At 54.9% G+C, this 24385-nt stretch overlaps 7 protein-coding genes across 7 annotated transcripts; 3 read left to right on the forward strand and 4 right to left on the reverse strand.

The window, feature by feature from the left end:
- Window positions 1-431: 431 nt before the first annotated feature.
- IE81DRAFT_41342 (hypothetical protein) lies at window positions 432-1845 on the reverse strand. Its single transcript, XM_025517321.1, has 2 exons — window positions 1635-1845; window positions 432-1563 (listed from the first exon to the last, which is right to left on the reverse strand). The coding sequence occupies exons 1-2, from the start codon at window positions 1688-1690 to the stop codon at window positions 468-470; spliced, it is 1152 nt and encodes a 383-aa protein (XP_025366382.1). The 5' UTR covers window positions 1691-1845; the 3' UTR covers window positions 432-467.
- Window positions 1569-4891, reverse strand: IE81DRAFT_41327 (hypothetical protein). The gene is made up of 2 exons (XM_025517320.1): window positions 3031-4891; window positions 1569-2929 (listed from the first exon to the last, which is right to left on the reverse strand). Exons 1-2 carry the CDS (start codon window positions 4790-4792, stop codon window positions 1815-1817), a joined length of 2877 nt encoding a protein of 958 aa, XP_025366383.1. The 5' UTR covers window positions 4793-4891; the 3' UTR covers window positions 1569-1814.
- Window positions 4892-5336: 445 nt separating this feature from the next.
- IE81DRAFT_326746 (hypothetical protein) lies at window positions 5337-6869 on the forward strand. The gene is made up of 4 exons (XM_025514903.1): window positions 5337-5562; window positions 5661-5855; window positions 6048-6237; window positions 6402-6869. Exons 1-4 carry the CDS (start codon window positions 5539-5541, stop codon window positions 6593-6595), a joined length of 603 nt encoding a protein of 200 aa, XP_025366384.1. The 5' UTR covers window positions 5337-5538; the 3' UTR covers window positions 6596-6869.
- A 48-nt stretch (window positions 6870-6917) lies between these two features.
- IE81DRAFT_41364 (putative URA2-multifunctional pyrimidine biosynthesis protein) lies at window positions 6918-14540 on the reverse strand. The gene is made up of 6 exons (XM_025517322.1): window positions 14206-14540; window positions 12156-14122; window positions 11560-12081; window positions 11106-11490; window positions 7386-11033; window positions 6918-7315 (listed from the first exon to the last, which is right to left on the reverse strand). The coding sequence occupies exons 1-6, from the start codon at window positions 14444-14446 to the stop codon at window positions 7065-7067; spliced, it is 7014 nt and encodes a 2337-aa protein (XP_025366385.1). The 5' UTR covers window positions 14447-14540; the 3' UTR covers window positions 6918-7064.
- A 1027-nt stretch (window positions 14541-15567) lies between these two features.
- IE81DRAFT_41433 (hypothetical protein) lies at window positions 15568-16496 on the forward strand. The gene is made up of 3 exons (XM_025517323.1): window positions 15568-16023; window positions 16124-16310; window positions 16384-16496. The coding sequence occupies exons 1-3, from the start codon at window positions 15676-15678 to the stop codon at window positions 16449-16451; spliced, it is 603 nt and encodes a 200-aa protein (XP_025366386.1). The 5' UTR covers window positions 15568-15675; the 3' UTR covers window positions 16452-16496.
- Window positions 16497-16734: 238 nt separating this feature from the next.
- On the reverse strand, window positions 16735-21270 carry IE81DRAFT_335687 (hypothetical protein; the record flags this gene model as incomplete). The annotated part of the gene is made up of 3 exons (XM_025515451.1): window positions 16735-18803; window positions 20471-20687; window positions 21235-21270. 3 exons carry the CDS (start codon window positions 21268-21270, stop codon window positions 16735-16737), a joined length of 2322 nt encoding a protein of 773 aa, XP_025366387.1.
- Window positions 21271-23049: 1779 nt separating this feature from the next.
- IE81DRAFT_332491 (chord-domain-containing protein) lies at window positions 23050-24171 on the forward strand (the record flags this gene model as incomplete). The annotated part of the gene is made up of 2 exons (XM_025515315.1): window positions 23050-23634; window positions 23794-24171. 2 exons carry the CDS (start codon window positions 23050-23052, stop codon window positions 24169-24171), a joined length of 963 nt encoding a protein of 320 aa, XP_025366388.1.
- Window positions 24172-24385: the final 214 nt, after the last annotated feature.

Genomic DNA, 24385 nt, shown 5'->3' on the forward strand with positions numbered 1-24385 from the left:
CCCCCCCCCCATCCTACCCTATCTTTTCTTCTTTCGTTCACTGCTCGCTCGCGAAAATCACTCTCGAATAGGCCTATCAACTTCATCAGCAAGCCGTTCGAGGGGGTTGCAGCGACGAGTGACCTTGACTCCATAGCAACATTCGCAACAGTCGTTTATCTGCCGCATTCTCTTCTTGAAGCAAGTCAATATCGATACATTTCACAACCCCTCTTTTTGGTCTGAGCGGCTTCCATGTGGCTTTCGCGCTTGCGTTCATGCGAGGCTTATCGCTCGGAAGATTCAGCGGGTGCGCTACGCACCGCAAAAATTGCAAAGCTCGAGGCTCCTTCAGCTTTGAAGAGCGATCGAGAATGTGACTGGCATTACGTGAGACGAATGTTTCTGTTGGTCTGAACGCGTATCGCATTGCAGGTGCTTGAGCCGACAGCGGCCGCACGCAGGATGAGAAGGATGAAGTGGACTGACTACATTCTCTGACCGAGGTGAGACCTGATCTCGTGCACTCGCACAAGTATCGCAGCAGCGCATCGTCCGCTCCTTCCAAACGACGCCGCCCGTCTACCTTTAGCATCCTCTGTCTCAAACAAGGCCTCGGTCCAAGCGATGATGTCCGCAAAGATGGCGGAAGAAATGCCAGCTTGAGAAGAGGTGGTGCTTCTTGAAAGCTCATCCATCAGTGCGAGTCCCCCGTCCATCTCCCAGCACGCATCCAGTAGCACTAGAATCAAGCTGGCGGAAGAAGCGCTGATAGCCTCTCGGGCATCCGTAAGATGTCGACGCGAACCATTCAACTTGCTCGTGTCCGGCGCTCCGGCTTCATGCTGCTCATTTGCTTCGTCCTTGTCGTTCAGCTCCAAGTCCGAGAAGCATAGCATGCGCGTATTGGTAGCGAGGACGAGTTCAAAAAGCTGGGGGACCAGGGTACGAGCGAAACCAACGGCATGTCGGGCGGCGTGCGCTAGAATGGCAAGGCAGTCCAAGTAACGCGACACCATGCTCGGGCTCAGCACTTGACCCGTCCCTGCCCTTCTGCTTGCGATAGTCGAGCCACCTCCGTGCGTACTCATGCGGGGGCGTAAGATGGAATTTGCAGTGCTCTGGCGAGAATTGGAGCTTGCTGAGCGCGATAGCTCGTCCAAGGCGATCCAGTGTCGCTGAATGAGAGGCCGCAGAAAATACACTACTGCTACGTCCAAGTATCGAGTGAGAGGAGCAAGCATCGCACCTGGCAAGGTGGAAGGATACCTCTTCGCCAAATTGTCCACTGAGCTTGCGTGTTGCGAGCTTCTCTCCTCTCGCGACACGGACAATTCAGAGCGCGAGCTCCTCGAAGTAGAGTTGACCTGCAGGGCCTTTTCGCGCTGGATTTCCGGCACTCGAGCTTCTCCTTCCGTCTTTGCGCGATCTATGGCCGTGCCGATCAGGCTCTCGTTGGCCGCTTCAAGGCTGTGCAGCGCTGGCAAGCCTGCGAGTTCCCGAACGGCCGTAGCCAAGGCAATCAGCATGCAGCTCCTTTGCGCCAACGAGTATTGATGGTTGAAGTACTGCTCGGCAAGCAGGCTGAAAGAGAGGGGCAGAGCCGAGTAGCATGAGCGAGAGGCCGTCCGGTCTTGTCGACTGCATCCACTCACGGAGCAGTAATACGAGGCGCGGCTACGACGAGCGCAACCACTGCCTTCGTCCGCATCTCTTCGAAGTGCTTGATGCCAAAGTTGTTCTGCAGCGCTACCAACGCATAGAGCAGCTCCGCGCTGTTCTCCTCTAGACGCAGAAATGGAGTGTGCACTCTGCCTACGTAAACGCCCTACACTTCACCACACCTGACAGCCGCACGCGTATGACTCACCCACTTCACCGCCCCAACCTCTTTTGCGACGAACGAGCGCTTCGGCATGTCTCAGCGCCAATCTATTGGCCGATCTATCCTGGTCTCTTAACAGAGGTGGGAGCTCATTCACATACACCGGGACCCTTCGCCTCTTCTTCTTGGGCACGGACATGCCGAACTCTTCATCCTCCGCCTGCCCCGAAGCCTTGGTCTCCTTGGCTTTTTGCGCTCTGCGATGCGCTTCCAAAGCCGCCCTGATGGTCGAGTCATCCGCATCATTGGCCAGATTGAGGCCCTTCAAAGTGGACTGCAAGTGGGCGCGCTCTTCGTCGCCCGCGTCAGAAGCAGACGAGTCCTCTCCAGAGGAAGATGCAGACGACTCGGCCTCTTCCAACTCGTGCGCGGGAGCGGGTCGTAGTCCATCTTGTCGAGCAGACGAGCTAGATACCTTTTCATCGCGTTCTTCCGTCTGCGACAAGTCGACGATGAGTGGTCGACGCATGCTGTCATTGCGAACGTTGGTCCCAGAGCTGTCAAGGGCGAGCAAGGACCCCAACGGCGAGTCCTGATCGTGTCTCTGTAGCCTGCTTGCAGGTGCAACACGTGTGGGAAGACTTCTAGAGATGGGCTTTGGACGGCTTACTATCTGTGCTGGGCTGTGTGCCCTGTGTGGCTGTCCTGCATCCGGTATCGGCTCAGGCAATGGATCGCAACCGCGTCGCATTTCGAACACGATTCCCAACAGCCGACCGGCCTCGCTTGCACTGACGTGAGGGGCTCGCAAATGTGGCTCGGAACCGCCGCTTTCGGTCCCCTCTCTTAATTTTGCACTCAATTTTCTAAGGACTCTGGCTTCTTCTCGCCCCTCGCCGTGCCCCTCCCAAATGGACTTGCTGAATGACAAGGTCTTTGGCGCTTCTTGATCGCCTGACTTGGACTTCTGCTGATGGGCGGCGTGATGGCTCGACAGCTCTGCACATAGCATTCCCAATCTGCGAATGTACGGATCCAAGTGGGACAGGTGCGCTCCTACTCCCTCGATGAATGTAGGGTCGTAAGGCGAGGGCAGAGGCAGAGCAATTAGCAGCGTAGTCAAGTCTGCGAGTATCCGCGTTCGAATAGCGCGTTCCCGCTTGGTGGTCAGCTCCGTGCAGCGCAGCTTTCGAAGTCTCACCGCAATTCCAAATGGGAACACTCACACAGCTCGCGTTCACGCAAGTCGATTTGGCAGCGTTTCGCATCCGACCACGTCTCAAGCACGTCTTTGGCAATACGCTGCATGACCTTGCTTCCCGCACTTTGGATGACGGAAGCCAGCGCCGTTGCGAGCGACGGCGACCAATGACGAGCTGATCGTGTACCTCGAACAACCTCAATAAGCAGTGGCGCAAGGCGAGCTGGACCTCTGCTGGTTCTCTTGCACGGCAAGGCAGCCCGCTGGCGCTCGTCCGAGCTTGCGGAGCTTTCCTCGCTTGAGCTCGAGTCCGAAGCCAGATCTGATATGTGCTGCAGCGGCTTATCGGTCCCCGACAGTCCGAGAAAAATCTTTATGACTAGCGCAATAGCGTTTCTCAGATTCTCCTTGCCTGTCGAGCAAAAGTCGCGGTGCTCTTCATGGGGGACAGGCCCTCTCGAAGGACCGTCTTGGACGATCGGGGCAGCTCGTTTCAAGCCCAGGCCGCACGATACCACGTCGAACCATGCCAAGAGCGAAAGAAGGAACGTCTGGCTTTCGGTCCGCTGCAAGGTGCGCAAAAGCAGGATTTGCCACCTGGCGGAATAAAGCGCGACTTGGTCCTCGACGCCACCTTCCGAGTCCACTATGTCAAGTCCCTCAGAAATTGGGCGAACGTACGTGTCAGACCGATGTGGACCAGCTAGGATCTCGCACCGCCTGAGAACGCAGCGCAAAAGAGCTGACCAGAAGTCTCGTCTTGCATGGCCACTTGAAGCCTCCGAAAGGGGAATTGGAGCAGCTGTGCCGCTCCTGAGTACTCTGCTCGCAAACACGCGCAGACTGTCCGCTTGAGTCCCAATGCCAATCAGCTGCTCCAACTGTTCAGCAAGATAAGCCCCAAACTCATCGTGCTGCTGCAGACTTCGCGCCTCGTCTGGCCGAGCAAGCATGCTAGACAAGTCTTCTTGGCCCTCGCTCCAATTTGAGATCTTTGCAGGAAGCGTAAAGAGAAGTCGAACGCACTGAGCCCATCGAAGTGTAGCTTGAGGGGACACGCTGCTTGATAATGCGCGTTCATCGACGGATTGTATTCGCAGCGTCTCGTGGATGTAGCAGAGGTCCAGCGGGTAGGGCATATCTGTGTGAGATGCCGTCGACTCGGCGTGTGGGTTGCTGAGCTCGACTTGAGAGGCTGCCTCGTATGCTTGTGCTTGGCGACTGAAGAGCATCTGAACGATGCGCGTCAAGGCGCGAGCTGTGCTCTCATGCTGTGTCGCTCGCGGGCTCGACAAGAATGCAGAGAGCGTGCTTAGTGTAGCTAGCTGGATAGTGGTCACAACGATGGGTTCGAAGGGGGAGGCCGTCTCGCTCTGCCGTGTCGGAGCGACAAACCAGGCGTAAAGAAGATCGGACCATCTCGAATGTCTTGCTCCATTGTATTTCATCTCCTCCTCGACGACCAACGCCCAGTCGACAGCGATGCGTTCCAAGATTACCCTCTGAACGTCGCCCAAAAAGGCAGGGCGTAAACAAGCCTTCTGCTCGTCAGTCAGCTGTGGGGCCAGACTCTGATCAAAAGTGGGATCTGGCTCATCACCTCCAACGCTGTGCCTCTTGACGCGCTTTGGACCGACTCCTAGGCCAAACAGAGCCAAAGGCTGACGCAGAACCTTCAAGACTTCATCCCAATCGCCAAAATTGCTGTTGCGTAGCTCCTCGAGCGTCTGCTGTAGCGTGCTTGACGTAGGTCCCTCCGCATTGGAGCTGGGCGTCAAGAGAGCCATCTCACACACTGTGCGAATATCCTCCAGACTCAGGCGCCGCAAATCGATTCAGATGCTTGTCAAGCCCGGTCGAATTTGACTCTCGCAGCGCATTTGCAGGAAGGTGGAGCCGTCGCTGCATCAGACCATCTCTGCCTCAAAAGCTCCAAGCCATTGCCTCAGGCAAAGCTCAACGTCACCTCAACCTTGAACGTGACGACTACACAAGCCCGACTTGGCGGCAAGCCTGATCACTCTTGGCTGTGATTGAGGTCTTTGGCTGATCCTTGCGGTCCGATGTTTTGCGAGTGTCCGAGTCGAGTATTGAGGAAGGGAAAAGGTTCATGCGTTTCCATGCACCTCGGCATATAATACTTACAACAGATGGTCAACCGCGTACAACCTGCTGTAAGTGGATGCCTGCCTGCCACACGAAGTCACCTCTCGCGTGATCGCTGCTAAGCGCGTGAGCGGGACGCGTACAGTCGGCAGGCGACCGAAAGCTTGGCGCGAAGAAGCTGCCAAAGTCACGAGACCCATTCAACGTGCGTTATAGTACCTTCGCGTCTAACGACCACGGACCATCAATCACCCATCTGAATCACACCATCATCCAGTCTCTCTCCATTTCTCGTTCAGCATCGCACCACTCTCGGAAACGTCGAGGATCTTGCAACACCAGGCTAGATTTGCGGGCTGGTCTTCTTCGTAGCCCACAAAGGGAAGGAAGGCAGAAGTTCGGATTGAGCAGTAGCTACCTTGGCAAGATGCCGCACTCCAGCAATGAAGAGGTGCGTTGATTGCTCCTTCTGAATCTTGCATGTACACCTCTCACCAAACCTTGAGACTGTTCAAGCTTACAACCTACGCTCTCGTTCCATGCGTACAGTTTCTCAATCGTCTAGGCACTCTCTTCACATCCAGCACCTCTGCCCACTCAGTCTACATCACCACAAAGAGGTTATCCTCTGGCGAGGAAGCGATGGGTGTGGAACCTGTGCAGGGAGGGGCGACGCATGGTGTGCTTTTCAGAGCAACAAATGGCAACGACGATAAGCAAAAGAAGGAAAAAATTTCGACTATTGTGAGTGTTTTGGCGCCGGCCACAGGGCGTCGGAAGCGATCACAATTGCGGGCAAGTGTCGTTTGAGCCTGGAAGGATGCACATGGCAAAGTATGATCGACCAGAGATAACCCGCTTAGGCAGCCCGATGATCAAGCGTATGCGAAAAGTCTGCATCTGCTCAAGACATGCTCCATTTGGATCTCTTCTCAGGTCACTCCCTCGGCCTTGCCCACCTTCCAAACCTCTCTCGATGCTCTTCTACGCACACATCTCTCGACGTCTTTGAGAAAGAGGGACAAAGCCAAGGAACGGCGGGCAGAAAAGATACGCAAGGAGCAGCAAGCGATCGCATCCAGTAGCAAGGATGGTGGGAAGTTGACCTTGAGCAAGATCGGCAAGAGTGAGTGATCGAGGAACGCGCGAGCTTGCATCAAGCTAGCCTACTCTGGGAACGTCGAATGTTTTGTGCAGAGCGCAAGAGCAGCATGGACTGATCCACTATTCTGCCCGTCTACTTTCTTCCGATTCGCCTTGCGTGTCGCATGTACCGCCGTCGTGTCACAGAGCGAGGTGCAGGCCACAGGGCGCGTCAAAGAGCATCCGAAAAGGCAAAGAGGCAACGGGCGGAAAAGGCCAGGAGTCTAGCTTCCGAAGCCGCAAAGGGTCCGACTCAGAATGTCAATGTCAACGTCCAGAGCTCTGCAGCGGCGGCAACAGGTACGCCGGCGGCCCCATCGGCAAAGAAAACAAAAGCGTAGCGAATGTGTGGACGCGAGAGCACGGTGTAGCAGCGCAGAGGCTTGCGAATAGCATGCATGCACATGAATCAGGCTTTGTCGTTCGCTCATTCTTACAATTACGTTTGCGATTCGCTGGCAAGCTCAGCTCTGCACGTTCCTCTGCCGATCGCGTCTCCTTTCAGGCCAAAGAGTAGATAGAGCGCGAGCAATGCGGCACAGAAGAATGTGAATCAGTCAAAGACCTCAAGAAGCCACGTCAGCAGGAGTAACGAGCGCCATCAACAAATCACACCGGTAAGCTATATCAATTATCTCATTTTTCGTTTGCGCTTTGCGAATGGATCGCCTTTCGATTCGCGGAGATTTACAAATCGCGAGCGAACGTATCGATGTTTAAACAGGTGAATTTCGAGATGAGGAAGAGGTGAGCTATTTTTTTGTCGATTTTTGCGCAAACCTCTCGCAGTGGGGCCGCGAGCGTGCATGGCTACGCGAGCACCATAGCGAGCAGTGCTAGTCTCACGTAGAGACCGTTCTTGACCTGTCTCCAGATAGCGCAACGTTCATCAAACACTACGTCTTCGCTGAGCTCCTCGTTGCGTGGCAAGGGATGCAGCACCACCATTTGCCTCTTGGCTCGGCTGAGCAGACGTTGATCGACGATGTAGCTACCCTTGACCGCCTCGTATGCTTCGGTCGTCGCGAAGCGTTCCTTCTGGATGCGAGTGACGTATAGCACTGCATGTTTGACGCAAATCTCGGTCAGATAAGGCTTGTCAAGAAGAAGGAATCACTACGTGGCACTCACCATCTGTGGAAGAGATGACGTCCTCCACATTCTGTGTCTCATACTGACGCACACCTTTCTTGGCCAAGGCGCGCTTGATCTCTTCTGGCATGCCAAGACCAGGAGGAGCGACGTAATTGAGTGTGGCTCCGTAAAGCGCCAGCAGGTCGACCAGCGCGTGAACGGTGCGGCCATTTTTCAGATCGCCAAGCAACGTAACCGTCAAACCAGATACCGTTCCCAGTTCTTCGCGGATCGTGTAGATGTCCAAGAGCGCTTGAGTCGGGTGCGAGCCGGCGCCATCGCCCGCATTCAGAATGGGCACTGGGCTTGCTTTTGCCGCCTCTTCTGCGCTTCCGATGTTGGGGTGCCGCAAGACCACTGCGTCTGTGTACGCGCCGACCGTACGGATCGTGTCCGCCAGGCTTTCTCCCTTTTGCACGCTCGACCTAGACGTGTTCACTGCTACGACGTTGCCTCCGCCGCGCGTCATGGCTGCTTCGAAGGAGCACGATGTGCGCGTGCTTTCCTCGTAGAAGAGCGTGGTGAGAACGCGTCCCTTCAACACATCGATGACGCCATGGCGCTCGACCTGCAAGCGCAGCTCTGCAGTGACCGTGAACAGCGCGTGGAGATCATCGCGACTGAATTGCCTTGCGCTAAGGATGTGGCGACGTGTGAAGGTGGGGTGGACTAGCATCGATCGGATGGATGGGAGTCGAGCATCGAGAGCAGGAGTCGATGTGAGATCGCCGGCCGCTAGCGTGGACATGAGACTCTGTCTCTGGGAAACGGACACAAGATCCGTAGAGCCAACGACCGGCGACTTGGCATCACCGAGGGCGAGGGCGGGAGGAGAAGATGGCGGCTCGATCGCAGATCCCAAGGTGCCGCTTCGCAGCCCTGCAGCTGTGCTCGAGGAGAACGATACTCTGCGAAGGGCAGAGGTACCCTTTGCGGCTGTGACGGCTTTGGACGAGGGTACGCCAAGGATCCCCGAGACGTTTGCGCCGACCCCGCCATCCGACAAGCTCTCGCCATCGACCACGAGGTCCTTGCCGCGCACAATGACGCGATGGATGAATCCGACGGTCGAGCGTCCATCCAACGGAGACCAGTGCGACTGCTTGAGAAGCACTGCAGGTCTATCAACATCCACCTCGATGCGCGTGTCCGGCTGGTCAGCAAACGAGAAGATCTCTCTGGGATTGGTGCTCAGACGTGCAATGACATCGTCGAGCGTCAATCGGTGTTCATTAACCGCGTCGAGGAGCAGTCGCAACGTCTCCTGAATACCTGTCACTGGCGACGGAACCTCGCCTAGCTCCAGAGCAAGTCGGTACGGGGTGTTGCCGACCGAGAAGACGTCGATGGTCTCTAAGTTGTCCCACAGCGCGGCTTGATCCTCAGCGCCGGGAAGGCAGCTAGCTTGGGGGTACATCTCCGTGGAGAAGAAGAGGGAGTAGACGGCGACGTCGCAAGTGACCTTCATGCCCTTGCTCTTGCTCAGCGCAATCAGACCAATGTCGTCACGCCTCATGACTCCTGTAACGTGCACGCTTCGGCCATGAAGGTTTGCGAGCAGCAGCACAGAAGCCAAGTCACTGCCGTGAGCATCCGTGATGATTGGACGAGCCTCTGGCCAGCTTGCAAAGTGAGCCGAAATGGCTGCCACCTTTCCAGCGTCGCTGCCAAGTGCGTCGGGAGAGACGACTAGCGCGCGAGCGCGCGATGAGATGCCCTGCAGCTCAGTAGCGTTTTCTGAAGATGCCGCAATCGACAGAGCGACATCGCAGTGAGCCGCGCCAGGCACCTTGCCCTCGGCGGTTGCCAGGGAGGCTTCGTCGTAGATACCATTGGCTGCGTTGCCAAATCTCAGGCCCATGGGCAACACCTGAATTGTGGTGAAACCGTTGGCCAGAGAGGCCTTTGTGACAGCCGCGAGGTCACGCGCGCCCGCTTGCGGATCTGCCAAGCTAGGCACGTAAGCAGCAACGTTGACCAGACCTGGGAGAATGTGGCTCTTATGGCTCGTTTTGAAATCGACGCTCGCGATTTGGAAGTTGGCTCCAGCAGCACGATGTCTCGCGATAGCCTCAACGAAGAGCTTGGCGTTCTTAACGTTGGTGATCAGAGGGATGCTGCGGTCGATGGCCAAGCGACGAGCTCTGTAGCCCATAGAAGTGAAATTGACAGGTCGGCGATATTTGTTCTTTGAGGGCAAGCTGATGAATAATGAAGAAAGGCCTTGATCCAAATGAGTGAGCAACGAGTATGCCGCCTTGCTGCCCTCTTCGCCCTTCCACTCATCGTCCTCCGGAAGAGCCTCGAGGTGAATGACAGGGACGCCATGCTCGGAATAGAAGTCGGCTGAGCCCGAAGAACCATAGAGGTTGAATCCCAGAGCATGTAGGGTGCGCACAGCAGGTAGCAGCTCCTGCTTCTCGCTGAACGATCCGATAGAGAGCAGGACATTCTTGGTGGGCAGCTTGATACCTGACGCAATCATGGCCTTCAGGTAGGCGTCGTACTTGTTGCGACCCATGCAAGCGACTTCTCCGGTCGATGCCATCTCGACACCAAGAATAGGGTCCGCGCCGGCGAGACGTGAGAAGGAGAACTGAGGCACCTTGACGCCCACATAACCGCCAGAGGGCATCTGCAGAGGTGGATAAGGGTCGACCGGAAGGCCCAGCATGATGTCCGTAGCCATCTGAATGGCGTCGACGCCCGAGACTTTGGAAACGAAGGGGAAAGAGCGTGCCGCCCGGACATTGCATTCGATCACCTTGATTTCGTTATTTTTGGCGATGAATTGAATGTTGAACGGACCCGTGACGTGCAAACTTGCCGCAATCTTTGCTGTGGCCACCTCGATGCGGCGCACAGTCTCAGGGTCAAGGTCTTGGGGCGGAAGGATGAGCGTGGCATCTCCAGAGTGGACACCGGCGTTTTCGACGTGCTCGGAGACAAAGTGCATCATCATCTTTCCGTCGCGGGCAACGGCGTCCATCTCGATTTCCTTCGCACCTTCAAGGTACTTGGTGATGACCACTGGATGGTCGCGGTTGACTGCGGCGGCTTGGCCAAGGTAGCTGCTGAGATCTTCCGGCGAGTACACGACGTTCATCGCTGCTCCGCTGAGTACGTAAGACGGCCTGACAAGGACGGGATACCCAAATCGCGCGCAAGCTTCGTGTGCTTCTTCAAAGCTTGTGAGCTCCTTCCAGAGCGGTTGGTCGACTCCAATCTTGTCAAGCATACGCGAAAATTTGTATCTGTTCTCGGCCATGTCGATCATCTCGGGCGAGGTGCCTAGAATCTTGACGTTTTGACGATGCAGGGGCAGCGCAATGTTGTTCGGTGTCTGGCCGCCCATCGAGATGATCACACCGGTAGCTTTCTCGGCATCATAGATGTCGAGGACCGTCTCGAGCGAGATGTTCTCAAAGTAGAGCCTGTCTGCTTCATCGTAATCCGTCGACACCGTCTCAGGATTGTAATTGACCATGACAGTCTTGAAGCCGCGCTGGCGCAAAGTGCGGATAGCTCTGACTGCGCACCAGTCAAATTCGACGGAGCTACCAATACGGTAAACGCCCGAACCCAGCACCATCACTCCACGATCCTCGAAGCTGACGTCGGACTCAGCAGCATTGTAGGTAGTGTCTAGATGCAGAAGCATCATCGCAGGTCAGTCTCTTGATTGATTCAGTACATTCGCACGAGAATCCGACTTACAGAGGTAGTTGGTGTAGGCGGGGAATTCTGCTGCGACGGTATCGATCTGCTTGACAAAAGGTGCGATGCCGTGCTCCTTCCTGAGGCTTCGGACAGCCAGCTCGGTGCTTCCCAAGAAACCGCCAATCTGACGATCGCTGAAGCCGAGCTGCTTGGCCTGGACGAGCACCTCGGGAGGGAGATTGCCCACATGGAACTTGCGGAAAATCACGGCGGCATCCGAAAGACCCTTTAGTTTGCGCAAAAACCAACGGTCGATAGAAGAGGCCTCGTGGACTTGGTCGACAGTGTAGCCTTTCGCGAAAGCGTTAGCAATAGCAAACATGCGCTTGTCTGTTGGGTTTGCGAGCTCTTCGTCAATCTCAGAATCGGCTGCGTAGGTATTCTGACATGCAGATGGGTAGCACGCGTAAGCTCTGCGTCACCAAGGATCAGGAAGCAAGCGAGCGCTCACCTCGCCAAAGCCGTCAAACTGGAAGTCGATGGACCGGATAGCCTTTTGAATGGCTTCTTCGAAGGTTCGACCGATGCTCATGACCTCTCCGACACTCTTCATCGAGCTGCCAAGCTTCGAGCTGACTCGGACGAATTTGCGCAAATCCCATCGAGGAAATTTGCAGACCACGTAGTCGAGGCTGGGCTCAAAGCACGCCGAGGTTTCGCGAGTGACGCTGTTCCTGATCTCGTTTAGGGGAATGCCCAGACCAAGCTTCGCAGCGATAAAGGCAAGCGGATAGCCAGTGGCTTTGCTGGCGAGTGCAGAAGAGCGCGACAGTCTGGCGTTCACCTCAATGATGCAGTACTCTTTGCTGTGGGGGTTGAGCGCATATTGAATATTACACTCTCCAACGACGCCAAGGTGTCGGATCACGTTGACAGCCGTAGTGCGCAGCATGTTGTAGTCAGAGTCGTCGAGAGTCTGCGACGGCGCGATGACAATAGAATCCCCAGTGTGGATACCCAGAGGGTCAAAGTTCTGTGCAACAAAATAAGATCGTTTGATTCAATTAGCACGCGTCACGTAGGTCCACGTCCCACAATCTTACTCACTTCCATGTTGCACACTGTAATGGTGTTGTCTCTGCAGTCGCGCACAACCTCGTACTCGACCTCCTTCCAGCCCTTCATACTCTTCTCGACGAGCACTTGTGGCGAGTTAGCAAAAGCCGCTACGCACAGCTTGCGCAGCTCGTCTTCGTTCTTGGCGAATCCACTTCCGAGACCACCAAGGGCGAAGGCAGCGCGAACAATGACTGGGAAGCCGATACTTTTGCTTGCCGCCAAAGCCTCTTCCCAATTGACCGCACTTGCTGAAGGCGCGCATCGCTCTCCAATCTGTTCCATTGAGCGCGCAAAAAGTTCTCTGTCCTCGGTGGTGATGATCGTGTCGATCGGTGTACCAAGAATGCGCACGCCCATCTTTACCAACTCTTCCTTGATCGCGATACCGACGTTGAGCGCAGTCTGCCCGCCAAAAGTGACGTAAATGCCATCTGGGCGTTCGTGACGCACCAGCTTGAGCACAAATTCCGGAGTGACTGGGAGAAAGTACACTTTGTCTGCGAGACCGGCCGATGTCTGGATGGTAGCGATGTTGGGGTTGATCAAGATGGTGTAGAGGCCCTCCTCCTTCAGGGCCTTGATGGCCTGACTTCCACTGTAATCGAACTCTCCAGCTTGGCCGATGGACAGACCTCCGGATCCCAGCACCAGGACTTTGCGAACATTGACGCGTGGGTTCCGAGCTGCATTGTCCGCTGCTTTGCCGCCGACGAAGGGCACTGGTGGCAGCAGCTTCAGCGCATTTGCTGCAGCCCCTACCGAAGACTTGAGGATGGCACAGTCAACAACACTGCGGAGGAAGACATCGAAAAGGAACTCGGTGTCTCTTGGTCCAGGCGTGCTTTCGGGATGGAACTGTACACTGAAGAAGGGTCCCTGCGTGCTGTAGATGCCTTCGTTGGACCCGTCATTAGCGTTGACGAAGAGCTCATTCCAGCCGCCTGGCAGACTAGAGGCTTGGACAGCATAGCCATGATTCTGCGAAGTGATGTAGCAGCGTCCCGAGAGCTGATCTGTGCACGGTATATTGTGCCCGCGATTACCAAACTTCATCTTGGCAGTTTGCGCCCCAGCAGCCAGAGCCAGCAGCTGATGGCCCAGGCAGATGCCGAAGACGGGAATCGCGTCGGTTCCGGTGCGCTTGAGCAATTGGCTAATGCGCGCGATGGTAGGCGCACAGCTCGTAGGGTCACCAGGTCCATTGGAGATGAAGAGACCATCGAAAGGCTCCGCTTCGCCGTTCAGGAAGTCGTGGTCCCAAGGGACGACTTTCAGTTCCGCGCCTCGGCTTGTGAAGCACCTAATCTGGTTATACTTCATGCCGACGTCTAAGGCGAGAATGCGAATGGGTCGACCCGAGGGGTGCAAAAGAGGCGATGCCACCTTGGCCAGAGATCCACCTGAGCTTGTGTTGGCCGGAGTGTACAGGTGAGCTTGCTTCAAACTGACCTTTGCCACGAGGTTCAGACTGTTCGGATCGGCAAAGGGAATGTCTTCAAACTCTGCTCGCCACGGCGCCAGAGCGAGTGGATTGCCTGCAAGCTCGGCGGCAGGAGTGGTGGGCACGCTTGGTCCGAGTGTAGACCTGATCGCTTGTACTTCCTGGGCGGATCGTCGAGCGAGCAATCTAGCGAGCATGCTACCCTTGCTGCGGATGCGTTTGGTCAAAGCCCTCGTGTCGATGCCATAGATTGCGGGCACGCCTTGCTCAGTGAGCCATTGACCCAGACTCGATTGAGCGAGGTAATGACTAAAGTCGTGGCTGTAGTACGAGATGACCAGACCTGCAATGTGAACGCGGCTGGACTCGAAGGGAGAAGCCAGCAGAGACTGGATCGATGACTCTGCCTCTTTCCGAGAAGGCACACCATAGTTGCCCACCAAGGGGAAAGTGAGCACCAAGATCTGACCTTCGTAAGAAGGATCTGTGAGGGACTCGACATATCCTACCATACCTGTTCGTCATTTCGCACAAAGGGCAACGCTGTCAGAAGCGACATCCCTTGAGTGGGTTGCGAGCTCAGAACACCAGACGTACCAGTCTGAAACACGCATTCTCCGCTGATGCTCTTCTTTGCTCCGAAGCTGATACCTTTGTACGAGGTGCCATCTGCCAAGTCCAACACCATTTCTTCGGCAGTGACTCCGAGAGGCGCGGAAGTAGCGGGCTCAGTTGGGCCTGTGATCCGCGAAGGCATTCTCTGCATCGGAGCTGGCCGACTAGCCGCGCTGAGAGCCGCAGCTTGGCCATTCAAGCCCGCGGAGGAAGCTGCGCTCATTTTTGTGAGGGGCGGAGATTGATGTGTTCTGGTCGTCTACGAGTCTTGCGACCACCTCCCCAGCTGCTTGGCCTGCTGGGTCGAATACCGTCTACTTTGGAGGTCGAGGATTCGCAGCTTGCCGTAGCAGCGCAGCGAGACTCTATCTGGACATGCGCTCACAGAATGTAAGCCAGTCTAAATAAGGGATGGCCTCCTTCCAAAGCCCAGTGGAGGAAAGAGTTGAGGTGGGGGTGAATGGTCAATGTACTCATCTGCGCCGAATTTCCGGCCTCCAAGTTGGGGCTATTCACGAAGTGTCAACCCACCACACCATTTTCTGGCCCACTCCGACTTTGCTACTCGTGACTCTCGACTCTTGACTGCACGGCACAAGAAATTGTGAATTTTTTTAGTCGCATGGTGCACGCTGCTTGCTGACGCTGCATTTTTGACTCGTGACTCTATGACTCGTGATTCATTCAAGATTCTTGATGCATCACACCAAGATTCACGATTCAAGATTCATTACGGATTTGATCGCAGCCATGCATGCATGCCTACAGCATTCAAAATTAAAATCATCATTACGATCGACCAACGCGCGCCAATTTTCTTCCCGCGCGAACGCGACGCGTCTCGATCGGCGTGCTGGAAGATCCTACTTTGACTCAGGATTCAAGATTCACGATTATTCTTATTCAAAATTATGGCGTCCAGCACGGGTAAAAAAAAAAAAAAGCTGATGAATTCATGAATGCTGGCAGACCACGTGCGTTTCACGGCAGGTGGAGGTGTGCTGTCACGTGCCGCGAGATGTGAGGTTGAGGTACTGTGCGCACGGCCGCGTCGCTCTCTCCATATGAAGCAAGCGTACAAATCAGGCGCAACACCGCATTAACTAGATGCTGCGAGACACAAGATTCGAATTCATATTGATGCGCGAACTAGTTTTCGATTCACACTCGGGCTCAGATTCAAAGCTCCTGAATGCGAGACTCTTGACTGCCAGACTGTTCGTGACCCCCATCATGACCCTGAACGTGAAATAGTCCGACTTTCGTATCCTATCAGGCAAAGAGCCGAACTCATCCAGCCTGAGAAGAGAGTCACTGAACCTGCAGTACGGGCCTTCTCACATCAAGACCGCCGGCAGAGGGTGAGATCTACAAGGTTAGGCGCACCTGTCACACGAGCAACTTGGGACAACCTCCCTGCCAAGCCTTGCACAAATCATTCAGCTTCCGACCATGGCGAGCTATGTCCTCTCTCCAGCAGCTCACTTCACGCTTCTAGCGCATGTCGGACTCCATCCGACATCGGCCGTCCTAGGCCTATTGCTCGCATCATCGAGCACCTCGAACGAGTCTGTAGAAGTTACACGCGCACTGCCATTAGTGCATCACTGGACCGCTCTGACGCCCCAACTTGACGTGTCCATCGCACTGGCAATACAGCATGTCAAAAAGACCGGATTGAAGATTGTGGGATTGTATGCTGCAAATGAGGCGACTGGAGATGAGCTCTCGCCGATGGTGGAACGCATAGCAAAAGCCTTGGCTAGCAGTACTCAGCAAGCCGATGTGCTGGTCGCAGTGGTGAGTCGAGATCTAAAGACGGTTGCACTCGGGGGAGAAAGGCTGGCCTACTTGCAGTGTAAAGTCTAGAGCCGCTCGCTGACCAAGCAGAATCTTCCAGCTCAAGCCCAGAGCGCTTCCATCAAGTGCTCATCTAACAGGCTACCGAGTAAGCACTTCAAACAGCGGATCGAAGCAACTGGGCTTGAATGCAATCGATACGGGCGCAGAGACGCGTACAGTGTCGATTTTGAGGAGGTTACAGGCAGGCACTCAAGATGCCAAGATCGCTGCGAGCGACTGGGATGGTCAGTACACGTCGGCTGGAGCTAATGCTTCTTGAACGCTGACTGGGCCTTGTCCTGGTTTGTTGCTTCACAGACCATCTGGAGGACACGTCGATTGATTGGCTGGCGCCTCTTCCTGCAGAAGTGACCGCCGGCTTGTAGACATTTAGCAGCACAAAGTCACAAGAAGGGAACATGGCCTCGTGGCTGCAGATCAGAGCATGTTTTCAAACATTCATCAAAGTCACGAATCACCAGCAGATGCGATGATCTTCAAAAGAGTGTGTTGTACGACAAAAAGGCGAGTAAAGAGGATTAGCAGCATCGCGGAAGGATGAACGCTCATAGATCGAGGCGTATTCAGCCCGGGTAAAGAGGAAGAGGGTATAGAAGCGGCGCTACAGATGTGCAGACGCAATGACGTCCATGAATGATCACCTGCACCTCAATCAGAGCTGACAGCGGCAGCTTCCTGTTCATGAGCAAAGCCGCCAGCCGTGCCGAGCTTCTCCTTGGCAGCCTCGATGAGCTCCTTGCTAGCGTCTTGGAAAGCTCTGCAAATCTCTTCCGGCAGTCTGTTCTTTCTGAGTTCGGGCGCATCGTCGCAGCTGACAGCCAAGCTGAAATCGTCGGCATAGGAAATCATGCCGCACGACAAGCTGCTCTTTCCCGGACTCGAAGGCGGCAGGACGTGATAAGAAAAGGCCTTGTGTTGGCCGAACTCGACGGGTTTGGGAGGTCCAGGTACGTTGGTAGCGACGTGGTACTCTCTATAAGTCCTCTCGAACGCCCATCCCAGACCAAAGTAGTTTGGAAGGTAGAAGATGCGATGCTTGGAAGCTGTGCCGAAGGAGGAAAACCAAATGCGAGGCCACCAGCTTCGCTTGATCCTGTTCATCTCTCGGTGGACTTGTTGAAGCTGCGCGTCGAACGACTTGTCCTTTGGATCGTAAAAGGCGAACCATGCCACTGCGCCAGTGGTGAAATTGTTGAGCGACCAATTGCCTTGCGGTCTCACAGAGATGGGAATGAATACTGCTGTGCGTTTGTCCTTCACTGGCTTTGGCTCTGTACGATCAGCCGCCAGTCTCAGAGCGCGGGACAAGATGCCGCAAGCCACGTCGTTGAGGCTGAGGTTTACTTTATCGTTCGAAAAAGCCTTTCGAATCAATTTGATGTCCGACATGGCAATGCCGTCCGAGTGGTAGTACAGGCGGTTGGGTGCACGGTTACCAGGTCCTGCAGCATTTGCAGGCTTCCCATACTCAAAGACTTTTCTGGAGCGCATCCACAGACCACGAGCAGTGTGGAAGCCATGCTTTGTTGTGCCCCAAATCGAAGGCTTGATGTTTCGCTGACCCGGCTTCTTGACCTTGCCGCTGCCAGTCTTTCGGTCAAAGTACGCTTGAACCTCGGACACTGGCTTGTCCATCTGCATCGCACCGAGTGCAGAGTGGTAGGACATGATCATGCCTTGACCGTCCGAGAAGCAGTGGTGCACCTTGACGATCAGGGCAGATTTTGCCCCTTCCGAAGTTTCGATACCTCGCACAACTAGAGCATGCCAAACAGGTTTTGCAAAGTCGAAATGCTGGCCAAGGAACTTGCCCGCCTGATCGAAAAGCGCCTTCTCGTCCTTCGCGCCGCCAGGCAACGAGTCGAGAAAGGTGATGTTATCGCGCGTCTCAAAGTGGTCATCGTACACCCATCTGGCAGGTCTGAACAGACCGCCCGCCTTGATGCCGCCGCTGACGTGCGATCTTCTGCCCTTCTTCTCCTGTTCTGTCGGCGTCTTTCTCGCTACCGTTTCGCCGCGCTTCTCGGCTTTTCTGCGCGCTCGCTCATCAGAGCTTGCTTTCCAGGGACTCAGTTCGATGCGGTACCTGTACTTGGGATAGCTATCCGCCAGCTTTTCAAAGAATTGGAAAACCGTCTCGTCGTCGATGACCGTCTTGAAGAGGTACATGGAGTAGCAAGCGGTCGAGTATCCGTCATTCTCCATCAGCAAAGCAAGATTGTCGATGCCCGTGAATGGAATGACCCTGCCGCGAGGGTCGAGCGGATGGGAGGAAGTTTGGCGATCCTTTTCACTGCTGGATGTGACCGCAGCTGCGCCTGCACCAGCGAGTGCACCAGCGCCCACTGCAGCACCTGCTGCAGTCTTTTCTGGGTCATTCTCCGCAGACTTAGGTGCATCCGTAGCATTCTCTGCAACAGTCTTTTCATCGCTGGTCTTTGCCTGTGGTGGAGGAGGTCTCTGCTCGGCCGGTTCGCTCTCTCTCGGCTTTTCCTGGACAGATGGCTGCTCCACTTTCTGCTCGACGGGCTTAGAGACTCTCCGAGAAATCCTGGCGCTTGACGGCGCCTCTGCGGCTTTCTGCGATTGAGAGGCAGATCGAGAATGAGACTTGGAGCCAGCGCGAGAGTGGGCGGGAGAAGAGGTGGGACTGGATGCTGTGGATGATCTAGCTGCCATCTGCGCTCTGATCCTAGCTCCCTGCTCAGCGGCCGTGCCTCTACCATGCGTGGGCGACGAAGACATGATGGCGCTTCAACTTGCAAAGGGTCTTGCAGGGGTGACGTGTCGCGATAGGAGGCTTATGGTAGGAAGATGGATGGGAGTTCGAAAAGTTTTGCAGCAAACGACTCAGGCACACGTCAGGTCACCATTGTCCGCTTTGGTCGGTCAAAGAAGTTGTGAACGGCTGATCGCCATCCGGTATTTGAGCAGCATGCTCTCTCTCTCTCTCTCTCTCTCTCTCTCTCTCTCTCTCTCTCTCTCTCTCTCTCTCTCTCTCTCTCTCTCTCTCTCTCTCTCTCTCTCTCATTCCTGCTGCAAACTCGCTCCTGAACGTTTGGGCCGGATCGGGTGGAGGCTCCGATCCGTGCAGTCACCATGCACTCACGAGTCCTCTGTGGTGGCTGCTGGTGGTACGCACTCACGAGAGGTTGGGTGCCTGCAGGCATTTTCATGCGCAAAGGACATTTGGTCGACCGGCCGGGCCGGATGCAAAAGCATGCAGCTACCTTTACAGTACCTATACCTACAGTAGGTACAGTGACTGTTGCTGTGGGTCATGGGTCAGCTAAGCAGAACCCTCTCATGCTCCTGCTCCTGCTGGTGATCAGCAACTAAGACGCGCTCGGGCAAACCCTCGCTTCCGACTCGTGACGTTCAGAAGGCGCGCCAAGGTGGCGGCGGTAAGCTGCTGCATACTTTCACGTTCTCTCATTTAGATTCAAATTGGGCTTTTTCAAAACAGCAAGGCGATCCCATCTCCATTCTATGCAGCAAAATGTAAGCGAAAACGAATCACATCGACAGTCAGCTCTGCTGCTGCGACATCACATGGTGTGTGAGTGAGCGAGTAGGGATTCTTTGCGCATTTGCAGACGAGGCATCCATCTCACTCGTGACTCCTAGACCGCGAGTCTGAGTGCACAGGCTGCAGCTAGGCGCTCCAAAGATCATTGGGCGCGTGACTGCGCTGACCATCATCGGACTCCAATCTTGAAGGACGACGCTCGCGTGCTGGTCAGATGGGAGGAAATCCTTTTCGTTCCAGCTACTGTACTCACACTCACGACTGGTACACAAAGTCGACGCTACAAAGTCTGTGCTGTGCGCCAAGCAAATAACCGCGGTTTGCCGATCATGCTTGCCCAAAGTTTCGCATCGCACTCGCCTGAAGCTCTTGAGAAAGAGCCACACTTACAATCGTGAATTTTGACTGAGGGATGTGTCATGAGCCGAGGTTTGAATGAGATGCGACCTTCTTCCCGTGATGGAGCCAGACGATGCGAAGCCCCTCTCCTTTCGACAATCAGAATCCTCATTGCTGCGATTCAAGCTTTGAATCTGTGGGGGTCTTGTTTGTAATCACGAATCTTGATCGTGAATCTCTACTTCCATGCACATTGCCATCATCAGAACTTTTGTCCGCGCAGATTTACTGTACCAGTGCATCGTGAATGTGGCTTGCATCGCGAGTCTGAGTGGTGAGTCTCTAATGGCATGGAATTGGCATCATCAAATACGTGGGTCCCATGCATGGAGAGGGGGTGGGGAGCAAAGCAGGCAAGGCTGCTTTGCGTGGGCAAGTAGAAAGGAAGGCTCGATCTCGACTTTTCACGTCCCGGCAATCCTATCCCTGCTGCCTCCCCAGCGCATTCACACGTACGACTTCGCTTTGCCGAGAGGCGATGGTCATCAGCCCGCCCGTTCGCTGCAGAATCCCTGGCAAGCCTCGCTCCTTTTGGAATTGTTGGGGGAGAAGATGACACGAATCGCGCGACGGGGGGACAAAGTGGGGAAAGCGAGTGCGAGGGGCTTGACGTCTTGTCTCGAGTGCTCACCACAGCAGGAGTGAGCGCTATACTCTCGCAGGCTTTCCAAATCTGGGCCTTGGGCAGATGTGATTTGAGTAAAGGAGATGCGACACCGCTCGCTATCCACCTCTATCAGATTTCTTTCGCACAAAAGCAGGTCGCAAGGCTTGTTTCCTCAAAAGCTCGGTCGGTTCGACTCTGCTCGAGAGCCGTTCGAAACGCTTACCTCACCGTACGTGGCAACGCAAATGACGGTTTTTATCTGATGTTTTGATTATCATCATATTTGCAATATGCCCACATATCAAGGTCTTTCCCATTCTCAGATAGCTTTGCTCCGCAGTGTTTGGCCCATCTTCGCGTTATCATCACGACCAAACGCGCAGGGGGAGTTCTCTGGGAGCAAAAGCAAGTCGAGGCTTGCAAATACACGGCAGCTTCACAGCTTAGCGTTGGGCTCCAGCTCTCCAATCTTCAACTTTGCTCCGATCTTGGATAAGATCTTCTCATTGTGATACTGCGTGATGCAACAGGAGAAGCACAGCATACTCTCAGCATATATCCGAGGTACGTGCTGCTGCTGCGGTGGCACGTACTTCCAAACATCAACACTTACAGTCCAGAAAGCCTCGGAAGCGTCTTTGCCCGACATGCGCAGCACCGGCTTCTTTCCTCCAGGGTGCTGCAAGGGAATCGGAGCGCGGCAAGGTGTCAGAACATCGTGTCCACTATGCTGTCCAGAAAAGTCGATGTGCTCGCTGGCTGTTTGAACAAAAAGAAAAACAACGGAGGCCGATACTCACATCGTCAAGGAAAGAGGTCATGTCGTACACACCTCCATCGATCACAACCCAAATGGACTCCTCTGGATCGGTGGGGGGCGATGACAAGTTGAGGATTCTGTCAGTTGAGAACGTCTCCATCCGTCCATTGCCACGACCTTCAAGATGGACGCATAAGGGACGTAACGTGTGCGCACTACTTTCATCTTTTTCCTCCACCCCACATGCGTGCCAGGTAACAGCTCGCACCAGCTGTAAATGCGCGTGACGAGGACAGGGCGCGGCTTGACCTAGAGCAAAGGAAAGTGAAGTGTACCATGCTACCACCTACAGCCATCGACTGTGCAGACCGCTGTCTGCACAAAAGGACGGGAGGTCGAACGAGGCGAGCATGATCGCACCGCGTCCAGACTACCAGCATCCTCCTCCTATCCTATATGTTCTCTAGCCCTTGGCACAGTACAAGGAAGCTCCTTGAAGCGGCAAAGGCCCATCTGTATCGTCATTACCTCTACCCATCCATGCATCCATTCAAAAAGACCATGCCAAGCTAGACCTGCTCGAGCTTGCATGGGCTCGCTACTCACCGCTATTGTGCTTCTTGATCTCGTCGATCGAAAAGGTCTGTATACGCAGAAAGATTTGGGCGTACCAAGATCAGCCTGGACCATTCTGATGCTCGTGTCAAGCCCCCGCACCCCTCCCCACATGCAATTCAGATGAGACTCACCTTTGCGTCGGGCATTTTGATCGAGCTTGAGGAGCGGATGAAAGTGCGAGCGTTGCGTGAGTAGCGAGGAAGTAAAGCTACGAGGCCAAGACCGAGGATTAGGACGAGACCCGAGGAAAACAAGAGAGCTGCAAAGGGTCGAGTCCTATTGCGAAGATGCGACAAAGTCGGCCAGGGCAGGGCCAGGTCCAGAGCGATACGCAAGGAAAGAAGTAGGCGTGAATGTGGGGTTGGGACGGCCAAATTTCAAGATCAGCTGGGTTAAAGGAAGCGTTCAAGTCGATCTCGGGGCAATGGATATGGTGTAGGACGCTGATGATAATCACGAATGAACATGTGCCCCGATGCGTAAGCGCGTGTGCCAAGTTGCCCGCGCGCTGCGCGCTGCGTGCTCCTCCCTCGATCGCGTTGCGTACTCCATCCCGGCCTCCCGGGAGGTGCGGCCTTGATCGGACCGGCGCGAGCGTCGCGTGCGTGGAGAAGTCGAGCGCCGGGTTTGCAGCATGCGTCTCGCTGAGAGATGGACCGCGCCTGATTGGGTACACACACACACACAGCTCAATTAAAGCGGCGGTGATGCAGCTCATCACGTGATCTCCGATCTCCTGGGATTTTTCAGATCACCACGTGATTCGCTTCAAGCCTTGTCGGATTCCTGCATGCTGTTTGTTAATTGCTGCTGCATGGTTGGCGTGTCGTGTGCCAAAATTGAAATCACATGGAAGCGCTAACCTGTCCTCAGCTTGTTGATCATCACACGCAGTAGTCGTCTGTATGCATTGAGGATTGCTTCTTCACGATCCGATGCGTGTTTCGACGCAGCATTGCAATCCGCTCCTTCAACTCGTCTCTACATGCTCCCTCTCTGACCAAATTCACCACCACCGCAGCAGCAGCAGCAGCAAAAGGCGACCGCAACATGCCGACATGCACCCGATTAGGTTGCGGGCAAGATTTCCACTCCTCCGCTCCCTGCACATACCATTCCGGCACGCCGGTTTTTCACGAAGGTTTGAAATCCTGGTCATGCTGTCAACAAACGCACAAGCCAGTGACGGATTTCGATGATTTCTTACGATTGCCAAGATGTTGTACGGCCGAACGGCATTCGGATGTCAAGGTTGCGCCTTTGAAGAAGGAGGACAAGGAGAGGGATGCGGGAGGGAAGAGTGGTGTGGACAAGGATGGGAAGGAGTACTATGGACAGCAACAGGGTAAAGGTGCGGGTCAGGGTGCAGCGCTTAGCGCGAATCATCTCGCAAGTCTGCAAAGGATGAAGGTGGCAGAGACTTCCAAAGAAAAGGGCAAATCCTCCGTCGTGGCAGAAGCTCCAAAGGAATACGTGGAGCAGCAAGACCCCCCAGATGCAGTCGTGTCCCACGGAAGCACTTGCAAAAGGTTGGGCTGCGGCGTCAAGCACACGCCTGCAGATGGAGAGAGGAAGAGACAGGAAGAGATCTGCACGTACCACAAAGGAGCGCCAATCTTTCACGAAGGCTCTAAAGTGAGTTTCTTTTTCCTCCTCCCCAGAAATCATACCCTCTCGCATCTTCTCATGTGTGTGGTGGAGATGGGGCCGGAGGGCAGGAATCGACATGCTTCTGATGCTGACAGACATCGATCGCAATTGCTCTTCATCGCCTCTGCACGCTCAATCTCGCAGGGCTACTCTTGCTGCTCCAAACGCGTGATGGATTTCAACGATTTCTTGAGCATAAAGCCCTGCACCACATCCAAGGCCGGTCATCTCTTCGTCGGATCGATGGACGAGGAGACGGAGGAGCAAAGGCGGACAGATGGCTTCGAAAGGGTGGAGTGTAGGATGGATCATTACGAGACGCCAAAGGACGTTCACGTGACAATATACGCCAAGGGGGTTGACAAGGAAGATTGCAAAGTGACATTCAAAGAGGATCAGGTGAAGTGGCTGGCTGCCTTGCGCGACTTGGTCGGCACTCGGTCCAAGCCGGGCGTTTTACTGATCAGCCACTCCCCAAACATTTCCCCCGACGCTATATACCGATCGAATGCGTCTCTCTGACGATAGATCGACATCAGCCTCGCTTTGCCCGCCTCGCCCAGCGGTCTAAAGCGCCGTTACGAGAAGCAAATGAAGCCTTTCGCCCCCATAGACGCCTCATCGAGCACATACGCTCTGACCAATTTCAAATTGGAAATGGTCCTGGTGAGGCAAGCAAGCAAGCAAGCGAGCAAGCAAGCACATCGTGGTGCTAGGCCGTGAGAAGAAGATAAAG

Source organism: Ceraceosorus guamensis (assembly GCF_003144195.1).
Source record: "Ceraceosorus guamensis strain MCA 4658 unplaced genomic scaffold IE81scaffold_134, whole genome shotgun sequence".
NCBI classification, from domain to species: Eukaryota; Fungi; Basidiomycota; class Exobasidiomycetes; order Ceraceosorales; family Ceraceosoraceae; genus Ceraceosorus; species Ceraceosorus guamensis.